The sequence below is a fragment of the Chaetodon auriga genome, chromosome 3 (genome assembly GCF_051107435.1).
Source record: "Chaetodon auriga isolate fChaAug3 chromosome 3, fChaAug3.hap1, whole genome shotgun sequence".
Taxonomy (NCBI): domain Eukaryota; kingdom Metazoa; phylum Chordata; class Actinopteri; order Chaetodontiformes; family Chaetodontidae; genus Chaetodon; species Chaetodon auriga.
The window spans coordinates 20,086,742-20,109,616 of NC_135076.1; the positions used below are offsets into that span (position 1 = coordinate 20,086,742).

The 22,875-nt window shown below is 44.4% G+C and overlaps 1 protein-coding gene across 2 annotated transcripts in view; it reads left to right on the forward strand.

Annotated features, from left to right (window-relative positions):
- The first annotated feature begins 1,409 nt into the window (after nucleotides 1-1,409).
- Nucleotides 1,410-22,875, forward strand: part of tle2b (TLE family member 2, transcriptional corepressor b) — an 80,903-nt gene continuing 59,437 nt past the window's right edge. For both annotated transcript variants that reach the window (XM_076726053.1, XM_076726054.1), the window contains exons 1-3: nucleotides 1,410-2,354; nucleotides 15,079-15,176; nucleotides 17,237-17,300. In XM_076726053.1, coding sequence (XP_076582168.1) covers nucleotides 2,331-2,354; nucleotides 15,079-15,176; nucleotides 17,237-17,300 — 186 coding nt within the window. In that variant the 5' untranslated portion in view covers nucleotides 1,410-2,330. The remainder of the gene's footprint in view (nucleotides 2,355-15,078; nucleotides 15,177-17,236; nucleotides 17,301-22,875) is intronic.

A 22,875-nucleotide genomic window follows, 5' to 3' on the forward strand; every position in this document is an offset into this window, starting at 1 on the left:
GGAGAACCAACACAACGAGAGACATACTGCTTATTTCAACATAAACAAATCTTTTAAAAGATCTTCATGACTCCACATTGCAAAATAAACAAGTAACATAACAACCCATACCCCTGTGTCATTTTCAATCCATCACATATTCATTGGCAGCCTTAGTGGCTGTTCATCATTTAATTTTTTGGAGGAACTGCCCAGTTCTTCTCTTTGTTTCGCTGTTGCTGCGAAGAGAAATGAACCACTTACTCTGGTTTTTCCCGAAAAGCCCACCGACCAATGGCTGGTTAGAATAGCAAATGTAAAAGCTGAACATGGTATGAGATATATCAATCTGCTATCACATCATGTAGCAATACAGCAGCAATAAAGACGTTTATATTTAATTATCCGTATCATGAATAAGTGTACTGCATTTTGATACAGCTTGCTTCAGCATACTGGGAAGTATGTTGAATGTTTGGAGTATGTGTAAAGGTGGTGAAGAGTACTGTCATGTGTGTAAATTGTGATTCTCATCAGCAGCCAAAGTGTTGGATAAAACACCTTATAAATCTGTACTTCTGGCACACGTGACTAATGTTTCTAATGACTGTGCTATCGGTGTCTCATTGTTCTTTTTCAATACACAAACGGCTTCGTGGTGTGTTTTAAAAATAAAATAATCTTGATAAAACCCATGCAAACAAACTCACAGACAATTTAAACGCCTCCGTTTTCTTTCTCCTGTCTTGCGCTGCTGATGTGTCATTTGCTGTCGGCTTGGACCGGACATCAACCGGATTAACTGGGCGTGATGTTACTTGGTTGTTGCTCGTTGGATGAAGTTTCTCCAGCTTTGGAGTGGTTTAACATGGTGATGTATTTACACTCGACAAACATCTGGATGCAGTGCGTCTCAGACCACTTCCTGAGGAGGTCTGAGCAGTCGGATCAGTGGCAATCATCGGTGTGTTTACACCTGGATTTATACGCGATTAAGCTTGACTGGCTCGCCGTCCAATCATCCAAGAAGCATTTTAATGCAGCGTGTAAACTGACTAATAAACTTATCACTCCGAGTAACTGTTAAGCGTGTATGTGCAAGTGTGTGTGTGCTTGTGCTTGTGCTGCGTAACAAGTGTGTCCACATACAGGAACTGTCATGACTTAGTGTATGAGTGTCGGAGCGTTTGTGTGTGTGAATCTCGATTCATATCAGTTTGAGCTGAAGTCTTTGTGCATGACTGATTGCTTTGTCTGTCTGACCACAACTGAAAAGGGATCCATCTCTCTCATTGCCGCTCTCGCCTCCCTCCCTCTGCCTCTCTCTCTCTCTCTCTCTCTCTCCCTCTCTATGTGTGACTGGGTGTCTCTGTCTACTCAGTTCCACCTTAAGAGGAGCTTTAGCAGCCTGTCGTGTTTGTGTTGAAGCCAACAGGCACAATATATTACAGTCTAGGGCTTGCTGCTGAAAAGCCCGCTGGATCCTCCACTGACCTGCTGTTCTTTCCTGCTTTCCTCTCGCGTTTTTTCCACATTTAGATTAAAAACAAAGCTCTCACTCTCTCTCTCTCTCTCTTTTCCCCCCCTCCCTCCTCCTTCTTCTCCTCCTTCTTATCCCTCTTCTTTTCTGCGGCAGCAGTCAAAGCAGAGGCTTCAGTGTGTCAGAGAAAGGGTGAAGAGGAGGAAAAAGCAGAGAAGAAGACTGTTTGGACGGAGCTGAGTGTGTGTTTATGTTTGTATGTTTCGCCATTGGACGGCCGGGTGAAGGGGCACGAGGAGAAGAGGAGGAGGAGGAGGAGAAGAGGGGAGCCTGCCTGCATGAAATTCTCAGTGTCATGTCACTACGTGTGGACCTTGACTGATCACAGGTTGAAGGAAAGGGAGAGAGACACCGAGACGAGGACGAGGAGGTGGAGAGAGAGACACACAAGGAGAAACTGAGACTTTGGTTTCACTGGGAAAAGAAGAGGAAGGAGGAGGAGAAGGAGGTAAAGTGTGGTGCTCCTGTTTTATCATGACATTGTTGGATAAACGAACGGACGGACTGAGCGCTCTTCAGTTGTGTGTCAACAGGAATTCGACTTAAAAACAGAGAGAGGGAGAGCCAGGAAGAAAAGAAGGAGAGACTCAGGAAGAGTAAAGACTGCTGTGTTCAAACCAGCTAAGGAGCAGGGACTGGACTTACTGAGTGTGTGAGAGAGAGTGTGTGTGTGTGCGTGTGTGTGCGTGTGTGTTTGTGAGTGTGTGTGTGTGTGTGTGTGTGTGTGTAACCGGTGGAGGGCAGAGGAGTGGAGGGCCAGGGGACTAACCTGGCCATCAAACGGACTGGCAGCCTCTCCTCTCCTGGGATCATGTACCCTCAGGGCAGGCATCCGGTAAGTACCTCCCCATGTCTCTTTCTCCTGTCTGTCTGACTCCCTCTCTGTCTCTCCTTGTCTGTCTCTCAACTCCAATCTCTCTGCTGCTTATTTATGTCTCAGATTCGCCTTGTCACCTCTGTGTCCCTCTGTCCCTTATTGCTCTCTCTCTCTCTCCACATGCCTCTCTGCTTCTCCTCTGCTGTGTCTTTCCTCCTTTTCCCTCCTCTTGGTCTCTCCCTATGTGTCTCTGCTCCTTGGTCTGTCCTCGAGTCTTTTCTCATCTTTGTCTTTCTGTCCTTTTTAAGCTGGTCTCTCTTGTCCCTCTCTCTTGTTTAGTTATAGGGACTGTACTGTAACATGAGGAGCGAGACATGAGGGGAGGGGGGTGTCTGGGCTAAGAGATTCCCTGTTATGTGTACACAGACACACACACACACACACACACACACACACACACACACACACACACACACCACCTCCCTCTCTGTCAGCTGCAACCAGGTGCCTTTGAGATCTCGTGGATCGTTGGCTGTGTAGGTGGCATATAACTGAATCTGCACTTGTCAGCTCGTGTGTGTACATTTGCGTGTGCACATGTACGTATGTCCATTAGTGTTAAGTTGTCTGTAGGTGTGTGTATATGTGGCGACATGTGTGTGACAATAGATCTGTCTGTATTAATGTGTCTATGTGTGTGTGTACATGTGTGTAAATTGTTCAGTAAATCTGTCAGCTGTCCACTTGCTCATTTCTGTTGCTAAGCAAACACTTGTGCACGCGCGCACACACACACACACACACACACACACACACGCACACACACACGCGCACACGCACACACACACACACACACACACACACACACATGCACACAGAGACCATTAAATTGATACTTAAATTCCACTTAATTCATTTCCATTACTACTAAGAAAGGTCATGAGTGCACAAGCACTTCCCCTTTAATACCTTCCTAAAGTCCCTCCTTCAGTTTCGCCCTTCATCAGCACTGAGAATGTGCTGTTAATTTACCTACCAGGTTAAAATAAAGGTTAAATATGTAAAGTAAAAAGCACAGGAGGATGAATGACAGCTTAGGCTCAGTCGGGCTTAGGCCATTCGTTTCACCGGGGCCCTGGTCCGGTTGCTATAATCAGATTTGGTTGTCAGTCTCTTTGTATCTGGTACAAATGGGTCAGTGGCCACTTTGCCTCACAGCCAGCCAGCCAGCCAGCCAGCCATCCAGCCAGACAGCCAGCCAACCACTCAGTCCGCCAGCCAGCCAGCCAGCCAGCCAGCCAGCCAGCCAGCCAGCCAGCTAGCTATCACACAGAATTATGAATGACATTTTCACAAGAGGAAGGCATGAGGAATCAATTATATGTACAGAGAGAATGCTAATAAGCCAGCCGCTGGAATAGAAGGGAGAGAGAGATGCTGAGAGAAACAAGAGAGAAGTGAAAAACAAAGGGAGAAAATGAAAGATGTAAGAGCCAAGAAAGGGAAAAAAAGAGTGAGAAAGAATTCTTTAAAAAGGCACGGCCGGGGGTGGAAAGAGAAATGAAAATGAATGAGAGATGCAAAGGAAGAATCGAGTGTGAGCATTCCTCTGTTCTCTCCTTTAGAGGCGTATCAGAGAGCTTCCTGCTGCGATGCTCTGCGTTTGTGATAAAGTTCAATTCAAGATTGAGCCAACTCCAACCGATCGATAGCCTCTAGCTCTCTCCTTCTGTCTCTCCTCTGTTTTTCTCCCTCTCTGTCTTTTTTCTCTGTCCTTCCTCCTCTTCAGCCCTCCTTTGCCAGTGGAACTTTATTTCTGGTGCTGCTATGAAATGTGATCTGTGGAGAGGTGTGAGGGTGAAAAGAACAGTGTGTGTGTGTGTGTGTGTGTGTGTGGTTACAGACTGTGTACATTTACATAGACTTGTGTACATGTGTGTGTTTCTCCTCATAAATTCAGAATAGGGTTACGTGTCAAGTAGCTCACCCTGTTTTTCTCACAAGCACAGCTGGACTAGAACCGCTGTTGAAACTCTGCTTGCTGGTGCATTCAAGGAAGATCCAGTGTTTCAAAAATCAAAGCTGGCCGCTCGCATCGAAGAGCTGATTTATCTTGCCAGTAAACAAAATCAGAAGCCCAACCATAAGCACGCTTGGACGATACGAACAGGCCAATATGAGCTTTTCAGCGGTTGACTTGAAAACTTCAGGTGTCAGCTCGTTCTTAATTGCACCAACAGTGACAGTTTTCGAAATAGTCTCCTCTTGCTGCTGCTCCGCCGCAAGATGACAACTTTGGCATAAGAGTGAGTGTGATGAATTGTTCGCTGTTTTAGAGTGTTAATTTGAAGCAAACAGTGTTTCTTCTAGGGATGGAAATGAGAATAAATATGATTTTGTCGATGCCAATGCCGTTATCGACTCTGCTTATTGGTCTGATTCTTTATCAGTTCCCTCATTGATTCCCGATCAATCTTAATCGTGCTGCCTGTGGCCTCAGAGATGAAATGAGACAAGATTTGTATTGCTATTGTTTCATATAGGCGGCACTTGTGCGTCCGTCCTGGAATTCAAGCCCTTGTTGCATTGAAAGATGTTTCAGCACATTGCTGGTGTTTCCACCCTTACTTGAAACGATCATTTTACAGACATCGCAGCTGGCTCTCTTCTCATCTTTCTTTGTGAAATGAACCCTGACTTGGGACTGTTTCTTCATCTCCACCGTGACTCCTTGCAAGTTTCCAGCAGCATAGATGCAGGAGTTTGACGTCATTGCTTTGCAATGTGCAACTGTCAGAAAAACATCCCGGCATCGAGTAAAGGAACAGACAGATCAGACAATTTTGTATCAGTTCTTAACGTCTCCAGTTCTTGATTCTCATCCCTTAGCTTAAAAATGGCAGCATTTGTGTGAAGACGGTCAGCAGTGATATAACATATATAGGCTTGATGCACCCTTGCTGGTGTCAGTCATCATGGTCCACTTCCTGTCAGACAGGACACGCCGCTCCTCTCAACCCCTCTGTGTGTCCCTTTTTTGAAACGATAACGAAGGTGTCTTCAGTATACATGGATAAAACGTATAGCCAAGGCTCGAGCGGTGTTGTTTTTTTTTATATGAGAAGTCCGACTTTGTTCTTCTCGCTCTCTGGCAGGAAAAGGTTAAAACCGCGGGCTGATTTGCCAGGCGAGCAGAGCTGTAATTGGTTCCACTGGATTTTTGTGGCAAGTGTTATCAGAACTGTGTGATGTGTTCGTGTGCGCGTGGATATGTGTGAGGTGTGTTAATGTGTGTGTGTGTGTGTGTGTGTGTGTGTGTTGTTTTTTTGTTTAATGTGTGTATTTGTCGTGTGTGGGATTTCTTTTTATTTGTCCGTGTCTCATAAGTGCTTTGTGGGTCTCTGCGTTTTTGTATTAACAGTGCGTGTGTTGCCTTGTTCGTTGACTTAAATGTGTGTGTGTCGGTGTGTGTGCATCTCCTGTGTGAGGTTCAGTTTTGTTTTATGTGTGCCTTTGCTCTTAAGTTTTAAGTGTCTTTGTGTGTAAGTAAATGTATGCGTTGTTGTGTGTTTACCGCGTGTGTTTGTGTTTGTCCTTGTTCCTGTAAAAGTGCTTGTGTGTGTGTGTGTGTGTGTGTGTGTGTGTGTGTGTGTGTGTGTTCAGCTCTTAAAGTGTGTATTTGAGTTTGTGTTCGAATCTGGGAGAAGGGGAAAGGAGAGTGATAGTGCTTTGTGTGTGTGTGTGTGTGTGTGTGTGTGTGTGTGTGTGTGTGTGTGTGCGCATGTGTGCACTGTGTGCCAACAACAATAACAATAAATAATGTTCCAGTCCGACCTCGACTGTTGCTGTGAATGTACAAGCCCTTGATTGGCTGCCACACCCCAGGGAGAGAGAGCGAGAGAGAGGATTTACTGTGTGTTTTCATGGTTAAGAAAGATATCCATAACTGCTCAGACCGATCAGAGGTAACGCACACATTCTGTGAACACACATTCATATTTTACATCATTGTACACATATATTCATGGAGGTATAAACAGACTCACCTCCTCTCAAACATGCAGGTTTCTGTTGTACGCTCAGCACGTTCACTTCAAAATCCAGAGTCTGGGCAGCTTTGGCCGTTGTGTTTTTGTACACCTACAGCTGTCGCTCTGTGTGTTTGTGTGTATGTGCGTACACTACCAAATTTTTCTCAGAGCTAGGAGTTTTGATGGCTGTCTAGAGGATTAAGATCAGACAGAGTTTATTTAGCAAGCCTATGAAAGAGAAAGAGAGGGAAAGTTGGACTTGGCTCCAGTTTTGATGCTGAAGGTGTCGACTGTTTTCCCTCAGTTGCAACAGTGCTATATCGAATCAGATCTGCTCTGATAGTTATTATTGCATCATGCGCGAACATAATTCAGTCACTTTCTGCTTGTGAAATAAAGCACCAGTTGAATTATTATCCTGCATGTGTGTGTGTACGCATGCGTGTGCAGACGTGGACGTGTATTACTCATGTTGTGGGGACATAAATCTGTTTATGCAGTCACATTGTGGGGACTTGCCTTCCATAAGAGGACAGAACGCAAGTCCCCATAACGTAAGTCATTAAATTTTAGGGTGAAGTTTTGGGTTAAGGTTACGGTCAGCAAGCAGTGGTTATGGTTATGGTTAGGTTAAGTCTCCAGGAAATGAGTGTGAGTCTGTTTAATGTCCCCAAAAGTGATGGAAACATGACTCTCTCTCTCTCTCTCTCCCTCTCTTTCTCACTCCCTCTCTCTCTCTCTCTCTCTGTATGTGTGTGTGTGTGTGTGTGTGTGTGTGTGTGTGTTTGAGAGAGAGAGAAATGTTGAAGACGAAATTGGAGCACAAGTGTGCCAGTGTGTGTGGTACAATCTAAGTAACTGATGGAAAATTGATGCAGCCAAAATGTATAATCATCTGTGTGTGTGTGTGTGTGTGTGTGTGTGTGTGTGTGTGTGTGTGTGTGTGTGTGTGTAAGAGCAGGGCTTCCTTCTCTTTTGGCCATGGGCAGGGTAACACTTTATTTTTATGGCCATGTAAACAAACCAGTGCCAGATATACTGCCACAGAAATCACATATGGTCTATTAATGAGGGCAGAGCCACGGTAAGGGTGTTAGATAAGGTTGCATTTCAATGTGCATGAGATTGAATTTGTGAGTCAACTTTGTAGTTGCACTGGTAGGACATGCTTAACTACTCATTACTGCATGTTGATTCTGTAAGTGCTCGCCACTTAGGGATGGAAATTGATGGGATTTCACTGATACCAGTGCCATTATCAGTTCTGCTTTTCTGCCCGATTCTTCAGCGATTCCCTCATCGATTCCCGATCAATTGTAGTGGAGCTGGCTGTGGCGTGAGAGCTAGCTATAGCAATAGTTTGTCTGTCATCGTCTGCAGTAAAAATGGATGAAATGAGAGAATATTTGTGTTGCATTCATTTTCACAGAGGCTTTCTTAGTCAAAGAAAAAAAATCTGCTGAACCTGCTGATGTTATTTTAACCATAGGGTATTTCTCCTCAGTAACAGACGTGCTGTTTGGGTTGGGATGCAGCGTCACTTGTGCACAGAGTGTCAAATACATGTCCTTCCTGGAATTTAAGCCCGTGTTGCATTGAAAGATGTTTTAACGTAATGCTGGTGTTTCCACCCTTGCTTGAAATGATCATTTCACAGACATTACAGCTAGCACTCTTCTCATCTTTCTTCCTGAAGTGAACCGACGCTTTGGACTGTTTGACGTCATTGCTTTGCAATGCTCAGGTGTCAGAAAAACATGCCAGCATTGATAAAAGCGACTGATAAACTCTGAGGCATAGGATTGTGGTGCATGAGACAATTACGAACCGGTTCTTGGCGGTTCCCGTTCTCGCATTCCCATCTCTATTGCTAATGTGTATACGGAGAATTTTGGCTATGCGACTGTGCGCTGTTTGCTTTTGTGCACCCTGGACCTTTTTTTGGCATCTAGCTGTGTCAGCCAGTTTGTTTTTTCCCCAACAATTGTGGCTGTAATGAAAGCCATGTACGGTAAACAGCACAGCTTATTGCTGTCACCTCCCACAGATGGCATCCTCCCCTCCTTTCCTTTGTCCTCATCTTGTTTACATTTAATTTCATACAGCATTTCAGAGGCCGTGAAATGGCAAAAAGTCAAGTAACAACAATACAGCTGCAGCGAGACGATCCAGAGAACAAGCAAAAAGTCGTACAAGCAACCAACAACTTCATCATCAGCCATCCAGATTAAGTCTGCGCCCTGATTTTTTTTTTTTTTAAAGGGCCATTTTCTGTCCTCAAATCCTGTGCTCTGTGTTCTTTTCTTTGTCATTAAAAGAAATGATCAGAGCGAGGCTTGGATGGAGTCCAGGGACTCTTCTGGCTTCCAATCTCCCTGATTTGTAATCCACCGCTGGCTTAGTGGCTGACTGGTGAGCTGCAGCATTAACTGTCTGGCTGTCTGAATGACTGAGTGACTTGCAGACAGGTTAACTAGTGGATTGACTGTCTGAATTTTGGTTTCCTGGCTGGTTAGTTGGCTGTATGGCTGACTGGCTGAGCGTTTTCTTGTTAATTGACTGTCAGCCTGACTGACTGACTGGCGAGTTGGCAGAATGAGTGAGTGGTAAAGATACACACAGCAGCACAATGAGAGGGGCACTAACTCTAATTGAGCCTCTTTTGTTGGGAAACCGGCAGCGTGGCTCTCTCCAAGTTATCAAAACCTTTGAGTGGTCTGCGGAAATGCAGACAACACTGTCAAAAAGAAAGAGGCAAATGTGAGGGTGTCATAAAAAGATGGCTGACATGTAAGTTACATTTCCATTTTTCCCTGCAGCTCTTTTTCAGTCTTTCATCCACACAGTCCAAACCAATGAGCTGTTGCTTATGTTCACTGCTGCTTACTTCACACACACACGCACACACACACACACACACACACACACACACACACACACACACACACACACAAGGGGCACTGACACTCCTCTGCCACACTTGGTATTTCTCATCTATTCATGTGCCTTTTTCCTAAATATTTCACCAGCCAATTATTATTTCATGCGCTATCTGAATGTGTCTCTGCTTGTCTCAGAGACACACAGGCAAAAAGAAGAACAAAGGGACTAAGAAGGAGAAGTAAAGAATGAAAGGAGAGAAAACGGATGGAGGAATGAGATGGAGCAGCAAGAGAAAAGGCACGAGAAAGAGAAACTGTTTTGTTTGTGGGTGTATTTATTTGAATGAATGCATCCATGCATAGACATGCCTGCTTATGCTGTACCGTGTGAATCCTCATGCGTTGGTAGGAACTGTGCCAGGGGCTAAACAGATAGACGGGGAAGACAAGCAGACAGATAGAATCATTTCTTTCCCAATCACTCCCAGACCTGCATCTGTTTCACAGTTGCCGTCTCTCTCATGTAGCCGCTGCCAGTGGTGGAAAAACAGGCAGCTGATTGAACAGAAGACTTCCATGTGATGGACGAACAGACAGGAGAGACTGAGAGAGAGACAGACAGAACCAGGCTGACCTAATATTCAGACAGAATGGGTGGAAAAAGGTGACTGAAATTTGTGTAACAAATTTAGGACAACAAGCAGGACACTGTTCAGGCACTTATGATGTTCTCCGGTGTCTCATATCTACCAGAAAACCTGGTGACTGGTGGTGACTAATGCCTAGTCCACATGTACACATGTACAACTGGGTTTTTCCTACTTTGTTCTCAAAAAAATTATGTGCACAAAAGCACTGTTTTAGAAAAAAATCCATTTGAAAATGCGAAAACCCCAACTGAAGAGCCGTTAAGAGCATGCCACACTCGACCCCTAAAGCCATGCTTGGCCAATCAGAAGCCTGACAAAAGGTCTCACCCAAAGCTGGCAGTGTTTGTGGTGGGGTCTGTGTCGTGAGAGTGTTGGATTATGTAGCCTTATTATGTGACCTTCATAGCACATTCTGTCCACATGTCAACACTGCAAACTGAGTTTCTGAATACCTGCACCCTGGACGGAGTTTTCCAAGAGGTCTGTTTTCAGTGACCTAAAACTGCATCTGTGTGTGGACGGAAGGTCAAAACGCACAGAAAGAGCTACGTTTTAAAAAATCTTCGCGCATGTGTGGGCTAGGCAGAGACCCCCACTGATAAATCTCATACTAGCTTATCAGAAATATATTGGTATCGGCTTATACACTCAGTTGCCAGTTTATTAGGTACACCTAGCTCAAGAGGATGTTTGTGGTGCTGTTTATTGCATCACACAGAGATGTTTCTGTCAGTCAGCCTTGATCGCAGCACCTCGCTGCAGCCTCCAAAGTAACCATATAAACATGTTCACTGAAAAGCTTTCATGAAGGTAGGAATATTGCAGGACTGTTGTATTAGTTTTAGCTGGGTGCGTCTGGCACTAAACTGGCGGCTGAGTGTATGTTGGTTGATTATTAGCAGGTAATTGCAGCACATAGCTGCACAAAGCATTGACTGCTTTTCACTTGTAAAATGCCCCGCTCAGTACAGTACGATCACGATTCTTTAATAACCAAATTTAAAGGATCTTCATCATAATTTTAGTTGTGTTAAGTGTTTATGGTGACAATTAATTCCAGCCAGTATATTGTTATCAGATTCAAATGTCAAATGCTTCAAATATCCAGTTATCGGTCGGGTTTCAGTTGTGAGCAGTGACACTGGCTACATGCAGCTGCTGATTGACACTTGTAGAAGTCCCACATGAGTGATGGCATTGGCTGATTTATTTTGGCCGTGTGATACCGGGTGTCGTTTCGTCGTTTTATCATATCGGCGTGTTTCCATGTTATCGCAGGAACTTAAACTGCTGGTTTATCGAGTCGGACAATCAAACTTGTGACAGGCTGACAGGCAGTTGAACACACAGGCAGGCAGGCACTGACAGACAGGTGATGGTTACGGCCAGTGGGTCCCGCCTTCGTCCTGTTATGTGATACAGTGCAGTGGGCTTCACCCGCCTCCCCTCCCCTCCCCTCCCCTCACTCCCTCCCCACCATAGATAATCCTTCCTAATTCTCTGCTTGCCCGTGCCAGCTCGTCCAAATTGTGATTGACTGCTGTCCCACATGGTGTGTATGTGTATGTGCTTAAGCGTGTGTGTGTGTGTGTGTGTGTGTGTGTGTGTGTGTGTGTGTGTGTGTGTTTTGTTTGTGCCCAAGTGACCCTTCCCTCCCTTCCTCACCCCCTCCTCCACCTCCACCTCCTAGATTAACCGGATCAGTTTTGGGTTTCAGGATCCCCTATGCTGGCTGCTACGGTGCTCTCTCTCTCTCTCACTCACACACACACACACACACACACACACACACACACACACACACACACACACACACATATATGCACATGAAAACACAGGCGGTAGGCTGTTTTTTGGCCCTTCGTGACGCGCTATTGGACCCCTAACAGTCTGGGCTGCCATCTGTCACAATACAGGAGAGACCAAACACACACACACACACACACACACACACACACACACACACTCCAACAACAAATGTTTGTTCTGGTGTACATACGGCAAGACTTGATGATGCCACCATCTTTGTAAACACTGCAGGAGGATGCACATTTATCCCCTTATATAACTTATAGCTCAGTTTTACTGTTGCCTGCTGAAGTGTCCTTTAGCAAGACACAGAGTCTCTTATTATTTCTAATAAGCATGAGCTAATTTGATACCAGCTTTCCATGCTTGTCTCTTTATGCTGACAGGCAGAACTCAGCACAGGCAGGGAATATTTCTCCTTTTGCCTGAGGACATTTTCTAACTTTTTTTTTTTTTTTTTTTTTTTTTTTTTTTGGTGTGTGTGTATTTTTCATTTCCTTTTTGCTCATAAGAAGTTTCATAGCTCCAGGCTCCATGAAACTCATTCAAAAAGGTGCAACTGGCAAATCAAAAGGAAGACATTTTGGACTTTTTGTCCAACAGATAAAAGAAATTCAAATCTCTCTCATCAGCACACCACAGAGGACGCCATGTTGACACCAGTGGTTTTCACTCGCAGATCTCTTGTATAAGCCTGATCTGTGACTATGGGCTTTGTTATATGACTCAGTGCTGCTGATGTAACCCGCCAGCAGCACTTTGTCTGTGTGCATCCGCATGAGTATGTGTCTGTGTGTTCATGTGTTCATGGCAGCAGATGGTGGGAGCAGTATTACCACAGACCGATGGACAGTGCACCGGGTAGAGCCACTCGGCCTGTGTTGACTACAGCAAAGACGGCATGGCTCTCTCTCTCTCTCTCTCTCTCTCTCTCTCTCTCTCTCTCTCTCTCTCTCTCTCTCTCTCTCTCCATCTTCTTCCCATCCTCTCTGTGTCAGACGGATGAATGGCTGGCTATCTCTCTCACTCAGCAGCCACACCACTCTTTCATCATCTGTCTCCCTGCTCGTTCTTTCTTTCCTCTGTAAGGATATCAAACCGGTCTATCACTCCCTCCATCCCTCAGTCCATCCATCCCTCTGTCTGTCAGATGAATATCTATCTCTCCTCCACCTCCTCTCCCCCTTGTCAGTCCATCCCTCCATCCTCCCACTGTGGGTTTGTGTGTTGTCTGTGTGCTCGTGCGTGGCTAAAGTGTGAATCTGCGTGTGTGGTAGTGTGTGTTTGTTTGTTTGTGGGTTTTTCAATGCGCTCTTGGCGTGGGCGCGCGTGTGTATGTATCTGCGTGTGCCAGATCACTATCTATCCCCCCACCCCTCCCCTGCCCCTGCTGAGTGTGTGTGGTGTGAATCAAGGTCAGTGGGGATCTGTTGGCAGACACCCCCCATCCCATCTATCCCACCCACCCCCTCCACGCCTCCCTCCCACACACACACCCTCTGGGTGTGTGCGTGTGGTGCCCATCCAGCCAGCTAGATGTCCCTGCTATGTCTGCCTCGGCTCAGTTTAGCTCAGCTCAGCTCGGCTCCGTGGATTAATTACTGGGGAACCCACCGCGTCTCTGACCTCCACCATCGGACTAATTGAAATCTAATTGAATTGTGCTTGTCTAGACTAATGAAGCCCCGCCACTGAAACCGCCAATCTTTTAGCCGTAGCTAGAGGCCGATAGCCACCCAGCTGCACTGTAGCGCCTGCACTGTGCTGCTTAGTTTGGATGGATGGATGGATATGTGAACGGATGATCAAATGGGTTCATGGATGGATTCATAGTTTAATGACAAAGTGAAAAGACACAGTCCATTTGTTGTACGACCTGAGGTGCTGGGTTAAAGGTCACCATCATCAGACGTATTATAAAAAAAAGTTGAGTGCATCTTTTCAACCAAAACATGTCCTTCCTTATTTGAGAAATTTGATCCTCGCTCATATAAAAGCTGCATTTTGCATCTTTTGTGCCAAATCATAGTGAAAGGAAACTTAATTTTGAGGAAAACAGGAGTCATAATCATGTAATACGATATCAGTAAACTTGAACTAATTTAGTTTTCTCTGCCTGCTGCACCAGTCTGTAATTATGCTGGAAAGTTGGGTGTAGGTCATCCTGATGGCACAGAGAAAGAATCACACGTCCACCACGGCAGGGATCTGGGTTCCGTCCCCTGCTGAGGTGCTTCAGGTTAGGCTGGGTGCACTCATCGACACACTGGGCAGCAGGCTAGGATGGTGATGAGGTGTCCTCGTCTCTGTATCAGCGGCGTTAGAGCGATTGTGCAGAGGGAGGCGGCATCTGAGCTGTATAGTGTGAACCTCAATACTCCTGTTGAGGCTGATCACTGACAGGTGAAAAGAAGTGGCTGAAAAGAAGTGGCAGAGACACCTGGCAGGCTGAATCCTCCCCAGGCGAACAGCAGGAGTTGTCCTGTGCAGGGACAATCAGCCAATCCGATTATATATATTTTTGAGAGAAGAAGGCTGAAGAATGGAAAAAATTGTTTCTTTTTATGTAAAAATATACTCAAGATTTGCCTGACTACAAACTAAGCCCCAACCCAAAACAGAAACAGAAACAGCTACAGCATCAACAAACATCCACAGTGCCCTTGTTTCTAAAAGTTTATGAAGACCATGGAGGAGGAGAGCGGCTGTCGAAAGCGCTTTAGACAGACATGGAGGGCTGGTGGTTGTGGTGGGGGGTGGACCCCAGGGAGGTGCTTGTTTTGTTGGGCCTTCTTTAGCTTTTAGCAGGTGAGAGACGGTGCCGTGATTCCCTATAAGTTATTCATTTGACGTTTCCTCCCTTCTCAGCTCTTTGTAGGCTGGAATACATTAGCAACCTGGCAGAGTGGAGAGGATGCTAATGTGGAAGCGAGGGAGAGGAAGAGGGAGAGGAAAAAAGGATGGGGGCAGTGGAGGGAAGGAGGCAGTCATTAGAGGAGGAGGAGAACAGAGAGAGAGAGAGAGAGAGAGAGGACACGGCTTCATGATGTGTGGGAAGGGGAAGTGACCTTCCCTCTCACTTTCATCTTGGCTTTTTTCTCCCCATGCCTCGCTCCCTGACACACACATGCACAGTTTCATACACACACACACACACACTGAAATGTTCAGCACATGCAGGTGCACTTGTGCCTACACTAATACATTACAAGCACAATGCATACAATGTCTTTTCTTGAGCAGGAACACACACGCGAACACACACACACACACACACACACACACACACACACACACACACACACACACACAGTATCTGTTTTTCATCCTGTCTTCCTCTTCTTCTTCTGTTGCTCTTTTTCCTGTGCAGGTCCCCTTGCAACCTGGCCAGTCTTTCAAGTTCACAGTCCTGGAAACTCTGGACCGTATCAAGGAGGAATTCCAGTTCCTCCAGGCTCAGTATCACAGGTACACACACAATATTACATTGCACACATTACAAAGACATTATACAGACATGCATGCATGCACGCGCTCACATGGTATGTATGAATATGAAGACATAAACGTCAATGGTTATCATTGAGTTCTTTCTAATCCAGAAGGTCTGGTATGAATGGTATGATTTCTGGTAAGAATCACAGAATCGCATTTTTAGTATCGTATAATCTCTGCACTTAATGAAGTAATTATAAAAACAACACATTGTAATTCAGTTCAGTCAAAGTGGTGATGAATTCTTGAATATATAAACGAGTAAAGACAATATGACAGCGTGCCTTGTGCTGTCCTTTAATCTTTATTACTACACTGAATGTACAAAATACTGGAGACTGAGTGAGTTACAGCCCTTCATACTGAATCCAGTGTCAACCATCTGAAAGCTTGACACACTGCTCTAACTCATCATCTTAAATGTAAACCTGTACATTGTCTTCTTTGTAGTAGGTATACATTTAATTTGGGAAATAAATGAGGGATCATAGCTTTTGCCTAAATTCACTTTTTCTGTGTTCCTCAAATGTCCTTTTTACATTCAGCATCTTTAATGTGATTGTTGAGATTCCCATTTTTCCTGATATTAATGAAACTTTATGTAATTTTGTGAATAACTGAGATTTCCAGCGTCTCATTCAAATTCTAATGCAATTTAGGTCAATTTAGCTTTTTTTTTTATTTTCTACAGCTGAAGGTCACTGATGGTCATGTCAACATATGGCTGACCAGAAGTGACCTTGGCCAAGAGAGATAAACCATCGCAGGTTAAAACACACAGCCTCTTGCTCACACCTCAGTGGGCAGGCGGACCACCCCGCTGCGATACAGCCAGACTATACTGCTCGGCATTGGACTGGTGGATCTCAGTGACATATACACGCACACTCAGTTGTGTTTCCATCACTTCATTAACATTGGGCATTACAGGACATTACATCGACTTGCATACATTTTGAGGAAACTCACCCTCACTCTAACTTTAACCACCTTAAAATTTAATGATTTATGTTCTTGGGACTTGTCTTTTGTCCCCACAGCATTAATAATACATGTATACTCATTTCCTGGATACTTACCCTAACTCTAACCTTAACATTAACGACTCATCTTTTTCCAAATTGGGGACCGTCTTTTGTATTGGCCATTCCCAGTTAACTGCTCTTTAGTCTGAAATGTGTCCTCGAGAGTAGGTTAAGTCAGAAACACACACACACACACACTCATACGAAGTTGCAAATGGCTACAAACATCTATCCATATGCACTATAACTGTTTACATGATTATTGGCAATGCTGCACAAATGGCAGCCAATTACCAGCTTGCTGCTGTAGCTTTTCAAAATAATAGTCAGTCAATATTGAGATCTGTTTCGCCTTTTCTGAATTCTGGTCTGGTAAAGTAGCAGATAAACTCATACACTCTTTCCCACCTCAGTGTGATGATTTAAACACACCAGAATAGATATTTGTTCATAATGCACCCATGTTAAAGCCTTTCCAGGGGGTTTTGAGAAGCTTACATTTGCAAACTTCCTTCATTGTTGACCAATGCAATGTATTTGAAACACATTTGAAAGTACTTTGGAAATAACCAGACCTGGACTTGATGCTAGACTGAAGCAGAGCACAGCCAAAAGGCACAAACCTGACAGGATCACACCCAGGATACTTTGTCAGGACCGGTGGGACTCTAATATAAACACGGCAGCGTACATGTGACGTACATAACTCGACACGCTCCCACAGACATGGAGGTGTGATGAACTGCAGTGGTGAATAAAACACACCCTGCTGGCAGTTGTTACCACGAAGGCGATATTTTTCAGTGTCACTTTCAGCAGTAATAGGTAGCCCGACCGTGTGACTAAGAATCATTTTTGGTATCCTTTCACGGCCTTAAACCATGTTTGACCTCTGCAGTATCTAAGTCCTGTGGAAATTACAATTTATTTCAGTGGATGCAAATGCACCATTTAATCCGTGTGTGTGTATGCGTGTGTGTGTGTATGTCCTTTTTCGTCCTTGTGCAGCCTGAAGCTGGAGTGTGAGAAGCTGGCCAGTGAGAAGACTGAGATGCAGAGGCACTACATCATGGTGAGTCCAATCAGGTCTTTACCGGAGCTGTACGGTGATTTGTTAGTCTGACTGGGTCAATCGGAAACTCTGACAAGAGTCTGATGGGTTCTTATATAGGAATTGCAATCAGGGGAGTTGTATCTTAGCTGTTGATTAGTTGGCTTGACGTTGTTTAGTGTTTATGTCATTCAGGAGTAAAAGCTTTGCTTGTCTCTCCGCTTCTCTGCTGTTCTTCCTGAAATGTTCCCTTCATTTTTGTCTCCGTGTCACCTCTTTGTTTTCACCTATGTCCCCATTCTTTTACATGAATAGGCTGTTTATATAACAAAAATAACATCAGTCAGTTTGTGATCGTTGATATCTTTAAATGTCAGTTTTTACTTTGAAAAATATATCACTCGCAGTCGTACATAATCTTGAAAAAATGTAATAGTGGAATACAGTTTAAAATTTCCATAAATTGCACAAACCATCACTAAACCAGCATTATATGATCTTCTCTCTGTGTTTCTTACATGCCATTTATCTTGCTCACTTCTCACCTCTCTCTAAAACGTCCTTTCCCATGCATCTCCCCATCTTTTTTCCTCCCTCAGACCCTCTATCTTCCTCAGTCTGTTCCTCTGTCTCTTCTTCCTCTCTCTGTTTTCTCTCGTGCGCTAACAGCCTGAGCTCCCACTGTGTCGGTGTGTCTGTGCGACTAAAGGCTCACATGTATCGTAAGCCTTCGTCTGTGGTACAAAACCCACACAGAGCCGACCAGAATACGATATGCACCATCTGCTAAGCTGCTCGCATTTCATAAACCTGGGAGAGCAGGCAGGATCAGGGCCGTAAGCTAGATAGACACACAGATGGATAGACAGAAAGAGAGAGAGAGAGAGAGAGAGAGAGAGAAAGAAGCAGACAGACAGATAGAGTGAGAGTGAGAGAGGAAAGCGAGCAGGCAGACAGGGAATCGGACAAATGGATAGAGAAGCACACAGACAGACAGATGATAAACAGATAAACACACAAACACTCAGAGGAGACAGCACACACACATTCATTCATTCTACACTTACACACGTTTTGTTCTTCTGTCGTTATGAGGACATTACATTAAGGAGGCCCTGACTAATCCTAATTATAATTCTTATAATAACTGACAATGTAATAAGTGCCTAACAGTGTCAGAACCTGTCAATATTTCTCCAAATACCTCCAAACTATTTACCCGATAATGAAATAAATTGCTGGAAGATGGTCCAGCATGTTGCTACATTACACAAGGCGTTTTTAAAGTTTTTATTACTGATTACATAATGATAATACTGTCTAAAATTGCTTCTCACTACACTACAGTGCACAGTAAACCTCTCCAGGAGACCTGTGTGCTGTTTCTGGCTCGTCTGGTCGCCTTATTATGGTGTCTATAATGCAACTGTCTCAAGCCAAGCTTAAGCAGTGAAGGGAAATTTAATGTCCTTCAGTTGATACTTGGGACCAAAGTGACAGCTGTTCAGCAACATTACATAAGCTCATTTAGTCAGTCTGTACTCTTAAGTTTCAACATAATCTCCTCGTTACATCCTCAACCCAATAAATTGATTTTTTTACAATTTGAAGTTATTGTTTTTTTCTGGCATATTCCACAAACACCATACAACTTTGAATAAATCAAGCACTGTATAATAACATATCCATTCAACTGCAAAGCCAAAAACTTGTTGAGGTTTTGTTTAGGATCTTAAACTGCCCAAACCCCAACCCTCAACTGGTCCCTTAAAAACAGAAGGATTTTTCAAACTGACCTCATTTCATAAAAATATCCTCGCTATGCTTTTCAAAGTGGTAAAAAAACACAAGACGAAACGTGCACATAAATATGATACAGTACAGAACACACACAAAGAAAAACCTCTGCAAACCACACACTTCTCAAAAACACCCACTTCCCTAATCTCAGGCACTCCCCATTTTAGCTGTGGTTTCACACAATTACTGTGTGGAACAAACAGCCCAGACAAACATCCACCTTGAAATCCTCGCCACCCGATCTTATACAATAGGAAGGGTGGCATGCCAGCATGGATGCAGTTCCCTGTCTCTCCTTAGACGGGGGCAACGGATGACATTTGATCGAACTTTGTGCATATTAAATGTCACGGCCTTTGTGACCACTGCCGCATTGGTAAACTAAGGAGGGAGAGAAATAGAGTGTCTTCTGCTGTGTGTTTAAGTTCAACACAAGGCTTTAGTGGTTCCCCATGGCAGGAGGTCAGGGGACTGCAGATGCAGATGTCATATCCATATAGGTTAGCATGGCAGATGGTTAGCACTCTAGGCTATATTATCTGAACTGGAGCTTACTGTAGTGTAGTGGATGGCTAACACAGTGCTATGCTTCTTCATAGGCATGGCTCAGAAATGAGAGGGAGGTGAAAGAGAGGCTCAAAGGGAAAGATAGCTTGAGAGAAAAAAGGCTCAGAGAGTGTCAGACAGAAAAAAAACAGGGAGCTGCTGAGGGAGGGAGGGAAGGATCCAAAAGGAGGCAGAGATAAAGAGAATAAAAGAGGAGAGGGAGAGAGTGGTAGAGGCAGGAGAGAGATACAGAGGGAAAGAGAGAGAGAGTGAAAAATGCCGAAAATGAACGAGAGAGAGAGAGAGACGAAATGAGGAAAGAGAGACACCAGGGGACAGAATTGCAGAGAGAGAGAGAGAGATGGAGGGTGAAAAAAAAAGATGCCGTGAAGGGATGAAATGGAGAGAGAGAGGGAGAGAGAAAAAAGAGAGTATGCAACATAGAGTGCAAGAGAAAGAGATAGTGATGTGTTTGTGTGGGGGGGCGTGAAATGAAAGAAAGAGAGATAGAGAGGGAAAGAGCGAGAGGGTGCACGCACAGACACGTAAATAATGTGAAGCAACAACGGACTCGCTGCGCCCACAGAGGAGATAACCCAGAAGGCTATATTTAGCTCGTTAGGCCTGTCATCCACACTGAGGCCTGTTTCCACAGGCTGGGGCTGTGCTCACCACGCTGCACTGCTCCTGCCTTTACTATTCATCAGTTTTAAGCTCTTTAAATACTAGGGTGAGGGGTTGGAAAGTAGGGAGCTGGTTATACAGGGTGATACAGGGCTGATGCATGTGGAGTGCTTCGTGAACTTTAACGCTGTAACGCCCAAGAAATGTGACGATTAAGAAAACATGCATTTCTGCTCTGAAAGGTGGCAGCCTTTTGAATTTTTTATTTGATTGTCCTCTTAAGAAAAACAGCAGGATAAATGCTTAAAAACATCATGTTTACTTTGAAATGACAATGACCTCTCGTGGCTGTCGGGGCTAAAGGAGGAAGAAGTGTTAAGTTGTCATATGGCCGCAAAGTCTGCAGGGATGAGACGTCTGGGTGGTTCAGTTTTGACAGTCAGCGTTGGTTTCTTTTAACCGTGACCACGATTGTTTCCTAACCATAACCAAGAAGTTATTTTAACCCATATCGCCATCCTTCCCCAACGCTACCCAAGCCATTTTTGGGCCTAATCTGAGCCAAACCTCAACTACAGTGGTGTCATATCAGAAAAAAATGTCCTGTCAGAGCAGAAAATGCTTCCATATGTCCTGCTGGATGGCAGTTACAAATTATGTATTTTGACATTTTATTGTGAAGTCCTGTCGCATTTGGTCTGTATCTGCATTTTCTTCAGAGAAAGTTTGAGTTTTGTGGAGTTACTGCGTCTGTGCTGTCGGATCAGCAGCCATTTTTACCACAGCTTGCTTACTAACACAGTATTCTTGTATACATCACAAGTAAACGACGTCTGCTGTAGGAGTAGATTCTCCTCTGAGGCAAATACCTAAAAATCTGATGAAGACGTGCTTTATGTTGACATATTAGCTTATTAAAAACACTTGCTTTAACCGTGTGCTCCAGATCTCATCATTCGGGATCCAACCTGATCTTGAAGTAGAACTGAGCTCCCAGGACGGCCTGAGTATATAAGTTTTTTTTATAGATCAATAATCTCATTAAAATTTCAAGATGGTGACGGAACAGGTGGTTTTCAGAAATATAATGAGGCAACCATAAATGATTTTCTTTGCTTTTTTAAACAGCTAATTGAAACAGATTTTGGATGGTTGTACTGTCTCATTCTGTCTGATCATCACTGTGCGTGTGAGAAACACAGGTTTTACATATCAGCGGTCTGTAGATTAATGAGGTAATAATACTGAAATAGACTAAGAGACTGAAAACGTCCCCTCTGCATCTAACTATGTGAGAGGATGTGACGGTCACAGAGAAAAAAAGGGACAGGCTGAAATAAGCCAATAACAGTGTGGCACTATTGTATTTGCTGAAGAGCTGCGCTTTTCCGCCAGCCATCATGTTTTAACAGAAGGTTTTAGACTTACTGTGCTGCTAGATATCTCCTTATGGCATGCAACTTTTCAAAGTCAGGGAATTTGTTTTTTCCTCACATTTGCTGCTTAAATTCTATAGCTGGCAATGGGTACGTTTTACACGTTTCACGCTCGGAGAGATGATGCCATAACCCTCTCGAATTGCTTCTGTCCGTGGAGTGTTGCTGCAGTGAAACGGCAGAGCCAGGTTCGGATATAGTGTGTTTGTATGTTTGGCAGACCCGCTCCCTGTGTCTTTTTGGATGGAGTGTAATGTTGGCTGCTCGGCTAGACTGCCTCGTGTCTTTGTATGTGTCGAGAGACACCGGCAGTGTGTAACTTTAGTGGTCGCTGCAAACTCACAAACATCAAGTCACACACATTGAGAGTGTCTGTGGGCGTCTTGCTTCTTCTCCTCCTGTTGTATTTATAATTCATGGCTCTCAGATTTCACTGCTCTCCTGGAATTCCACTGTGTATTTTTAAATAAGGTTGCATTGTAGCCCCGGCTAATCAGGGGGCGTAGACGTGCCGGTCACATGCTTACACATAGTGCGAGCAAGTCTCCCGCCTGCAGGGCCGTGTTCACCCCTGCTGGCCTGAGGTTGAATCTTGCAAAGAGCAGACGCACAAGCATCAGGCTCAGTGGAATGTGAAAGAAGAGAGACAAGGTCTTGCATCATAAAACCCCAAAAGCCCACATCTTAATGTAGTGGACTGTTTAAGACTTGCTGCCTAAAGTGGGAAAACCTTGATGATGGACTGAAAGTTTTTACAGTCAAAAACATGTTCAGCCGCTGCGCTGGTTTTCTCAATTTTTTTTTTCTATTTAGGATTAAAATGTTCTCAGAAACCCTTTTATTCCCCCAGAGTCTTGACTATTCTGCAGCCTTCCTCTCATTTCCTACTGTCAAACACAAGACAAAGCTCTTATGGGAGAGTGGACTGCCCAGACCCTTTAATATGAAGTATAAAAAAGACATGTCTACTTGAGGGTGACAGCTCACAGTCGGGAATCAAATTAGGTGGCCTCTCCATTGCTGTGTGTGTGTCGGAGTGAGGTACAGAGGCGCTGCAGGGGTCTGGTGTTAATGAAAGGCCATGCTGCTGGCAAAAGACAAAATATTGTTGCTTCAAATGTCGTGATGGAAAATAATGACAAGATGAAACGAGTGATAAATTGCAGATGACCATATTTTCATTGCTGTTA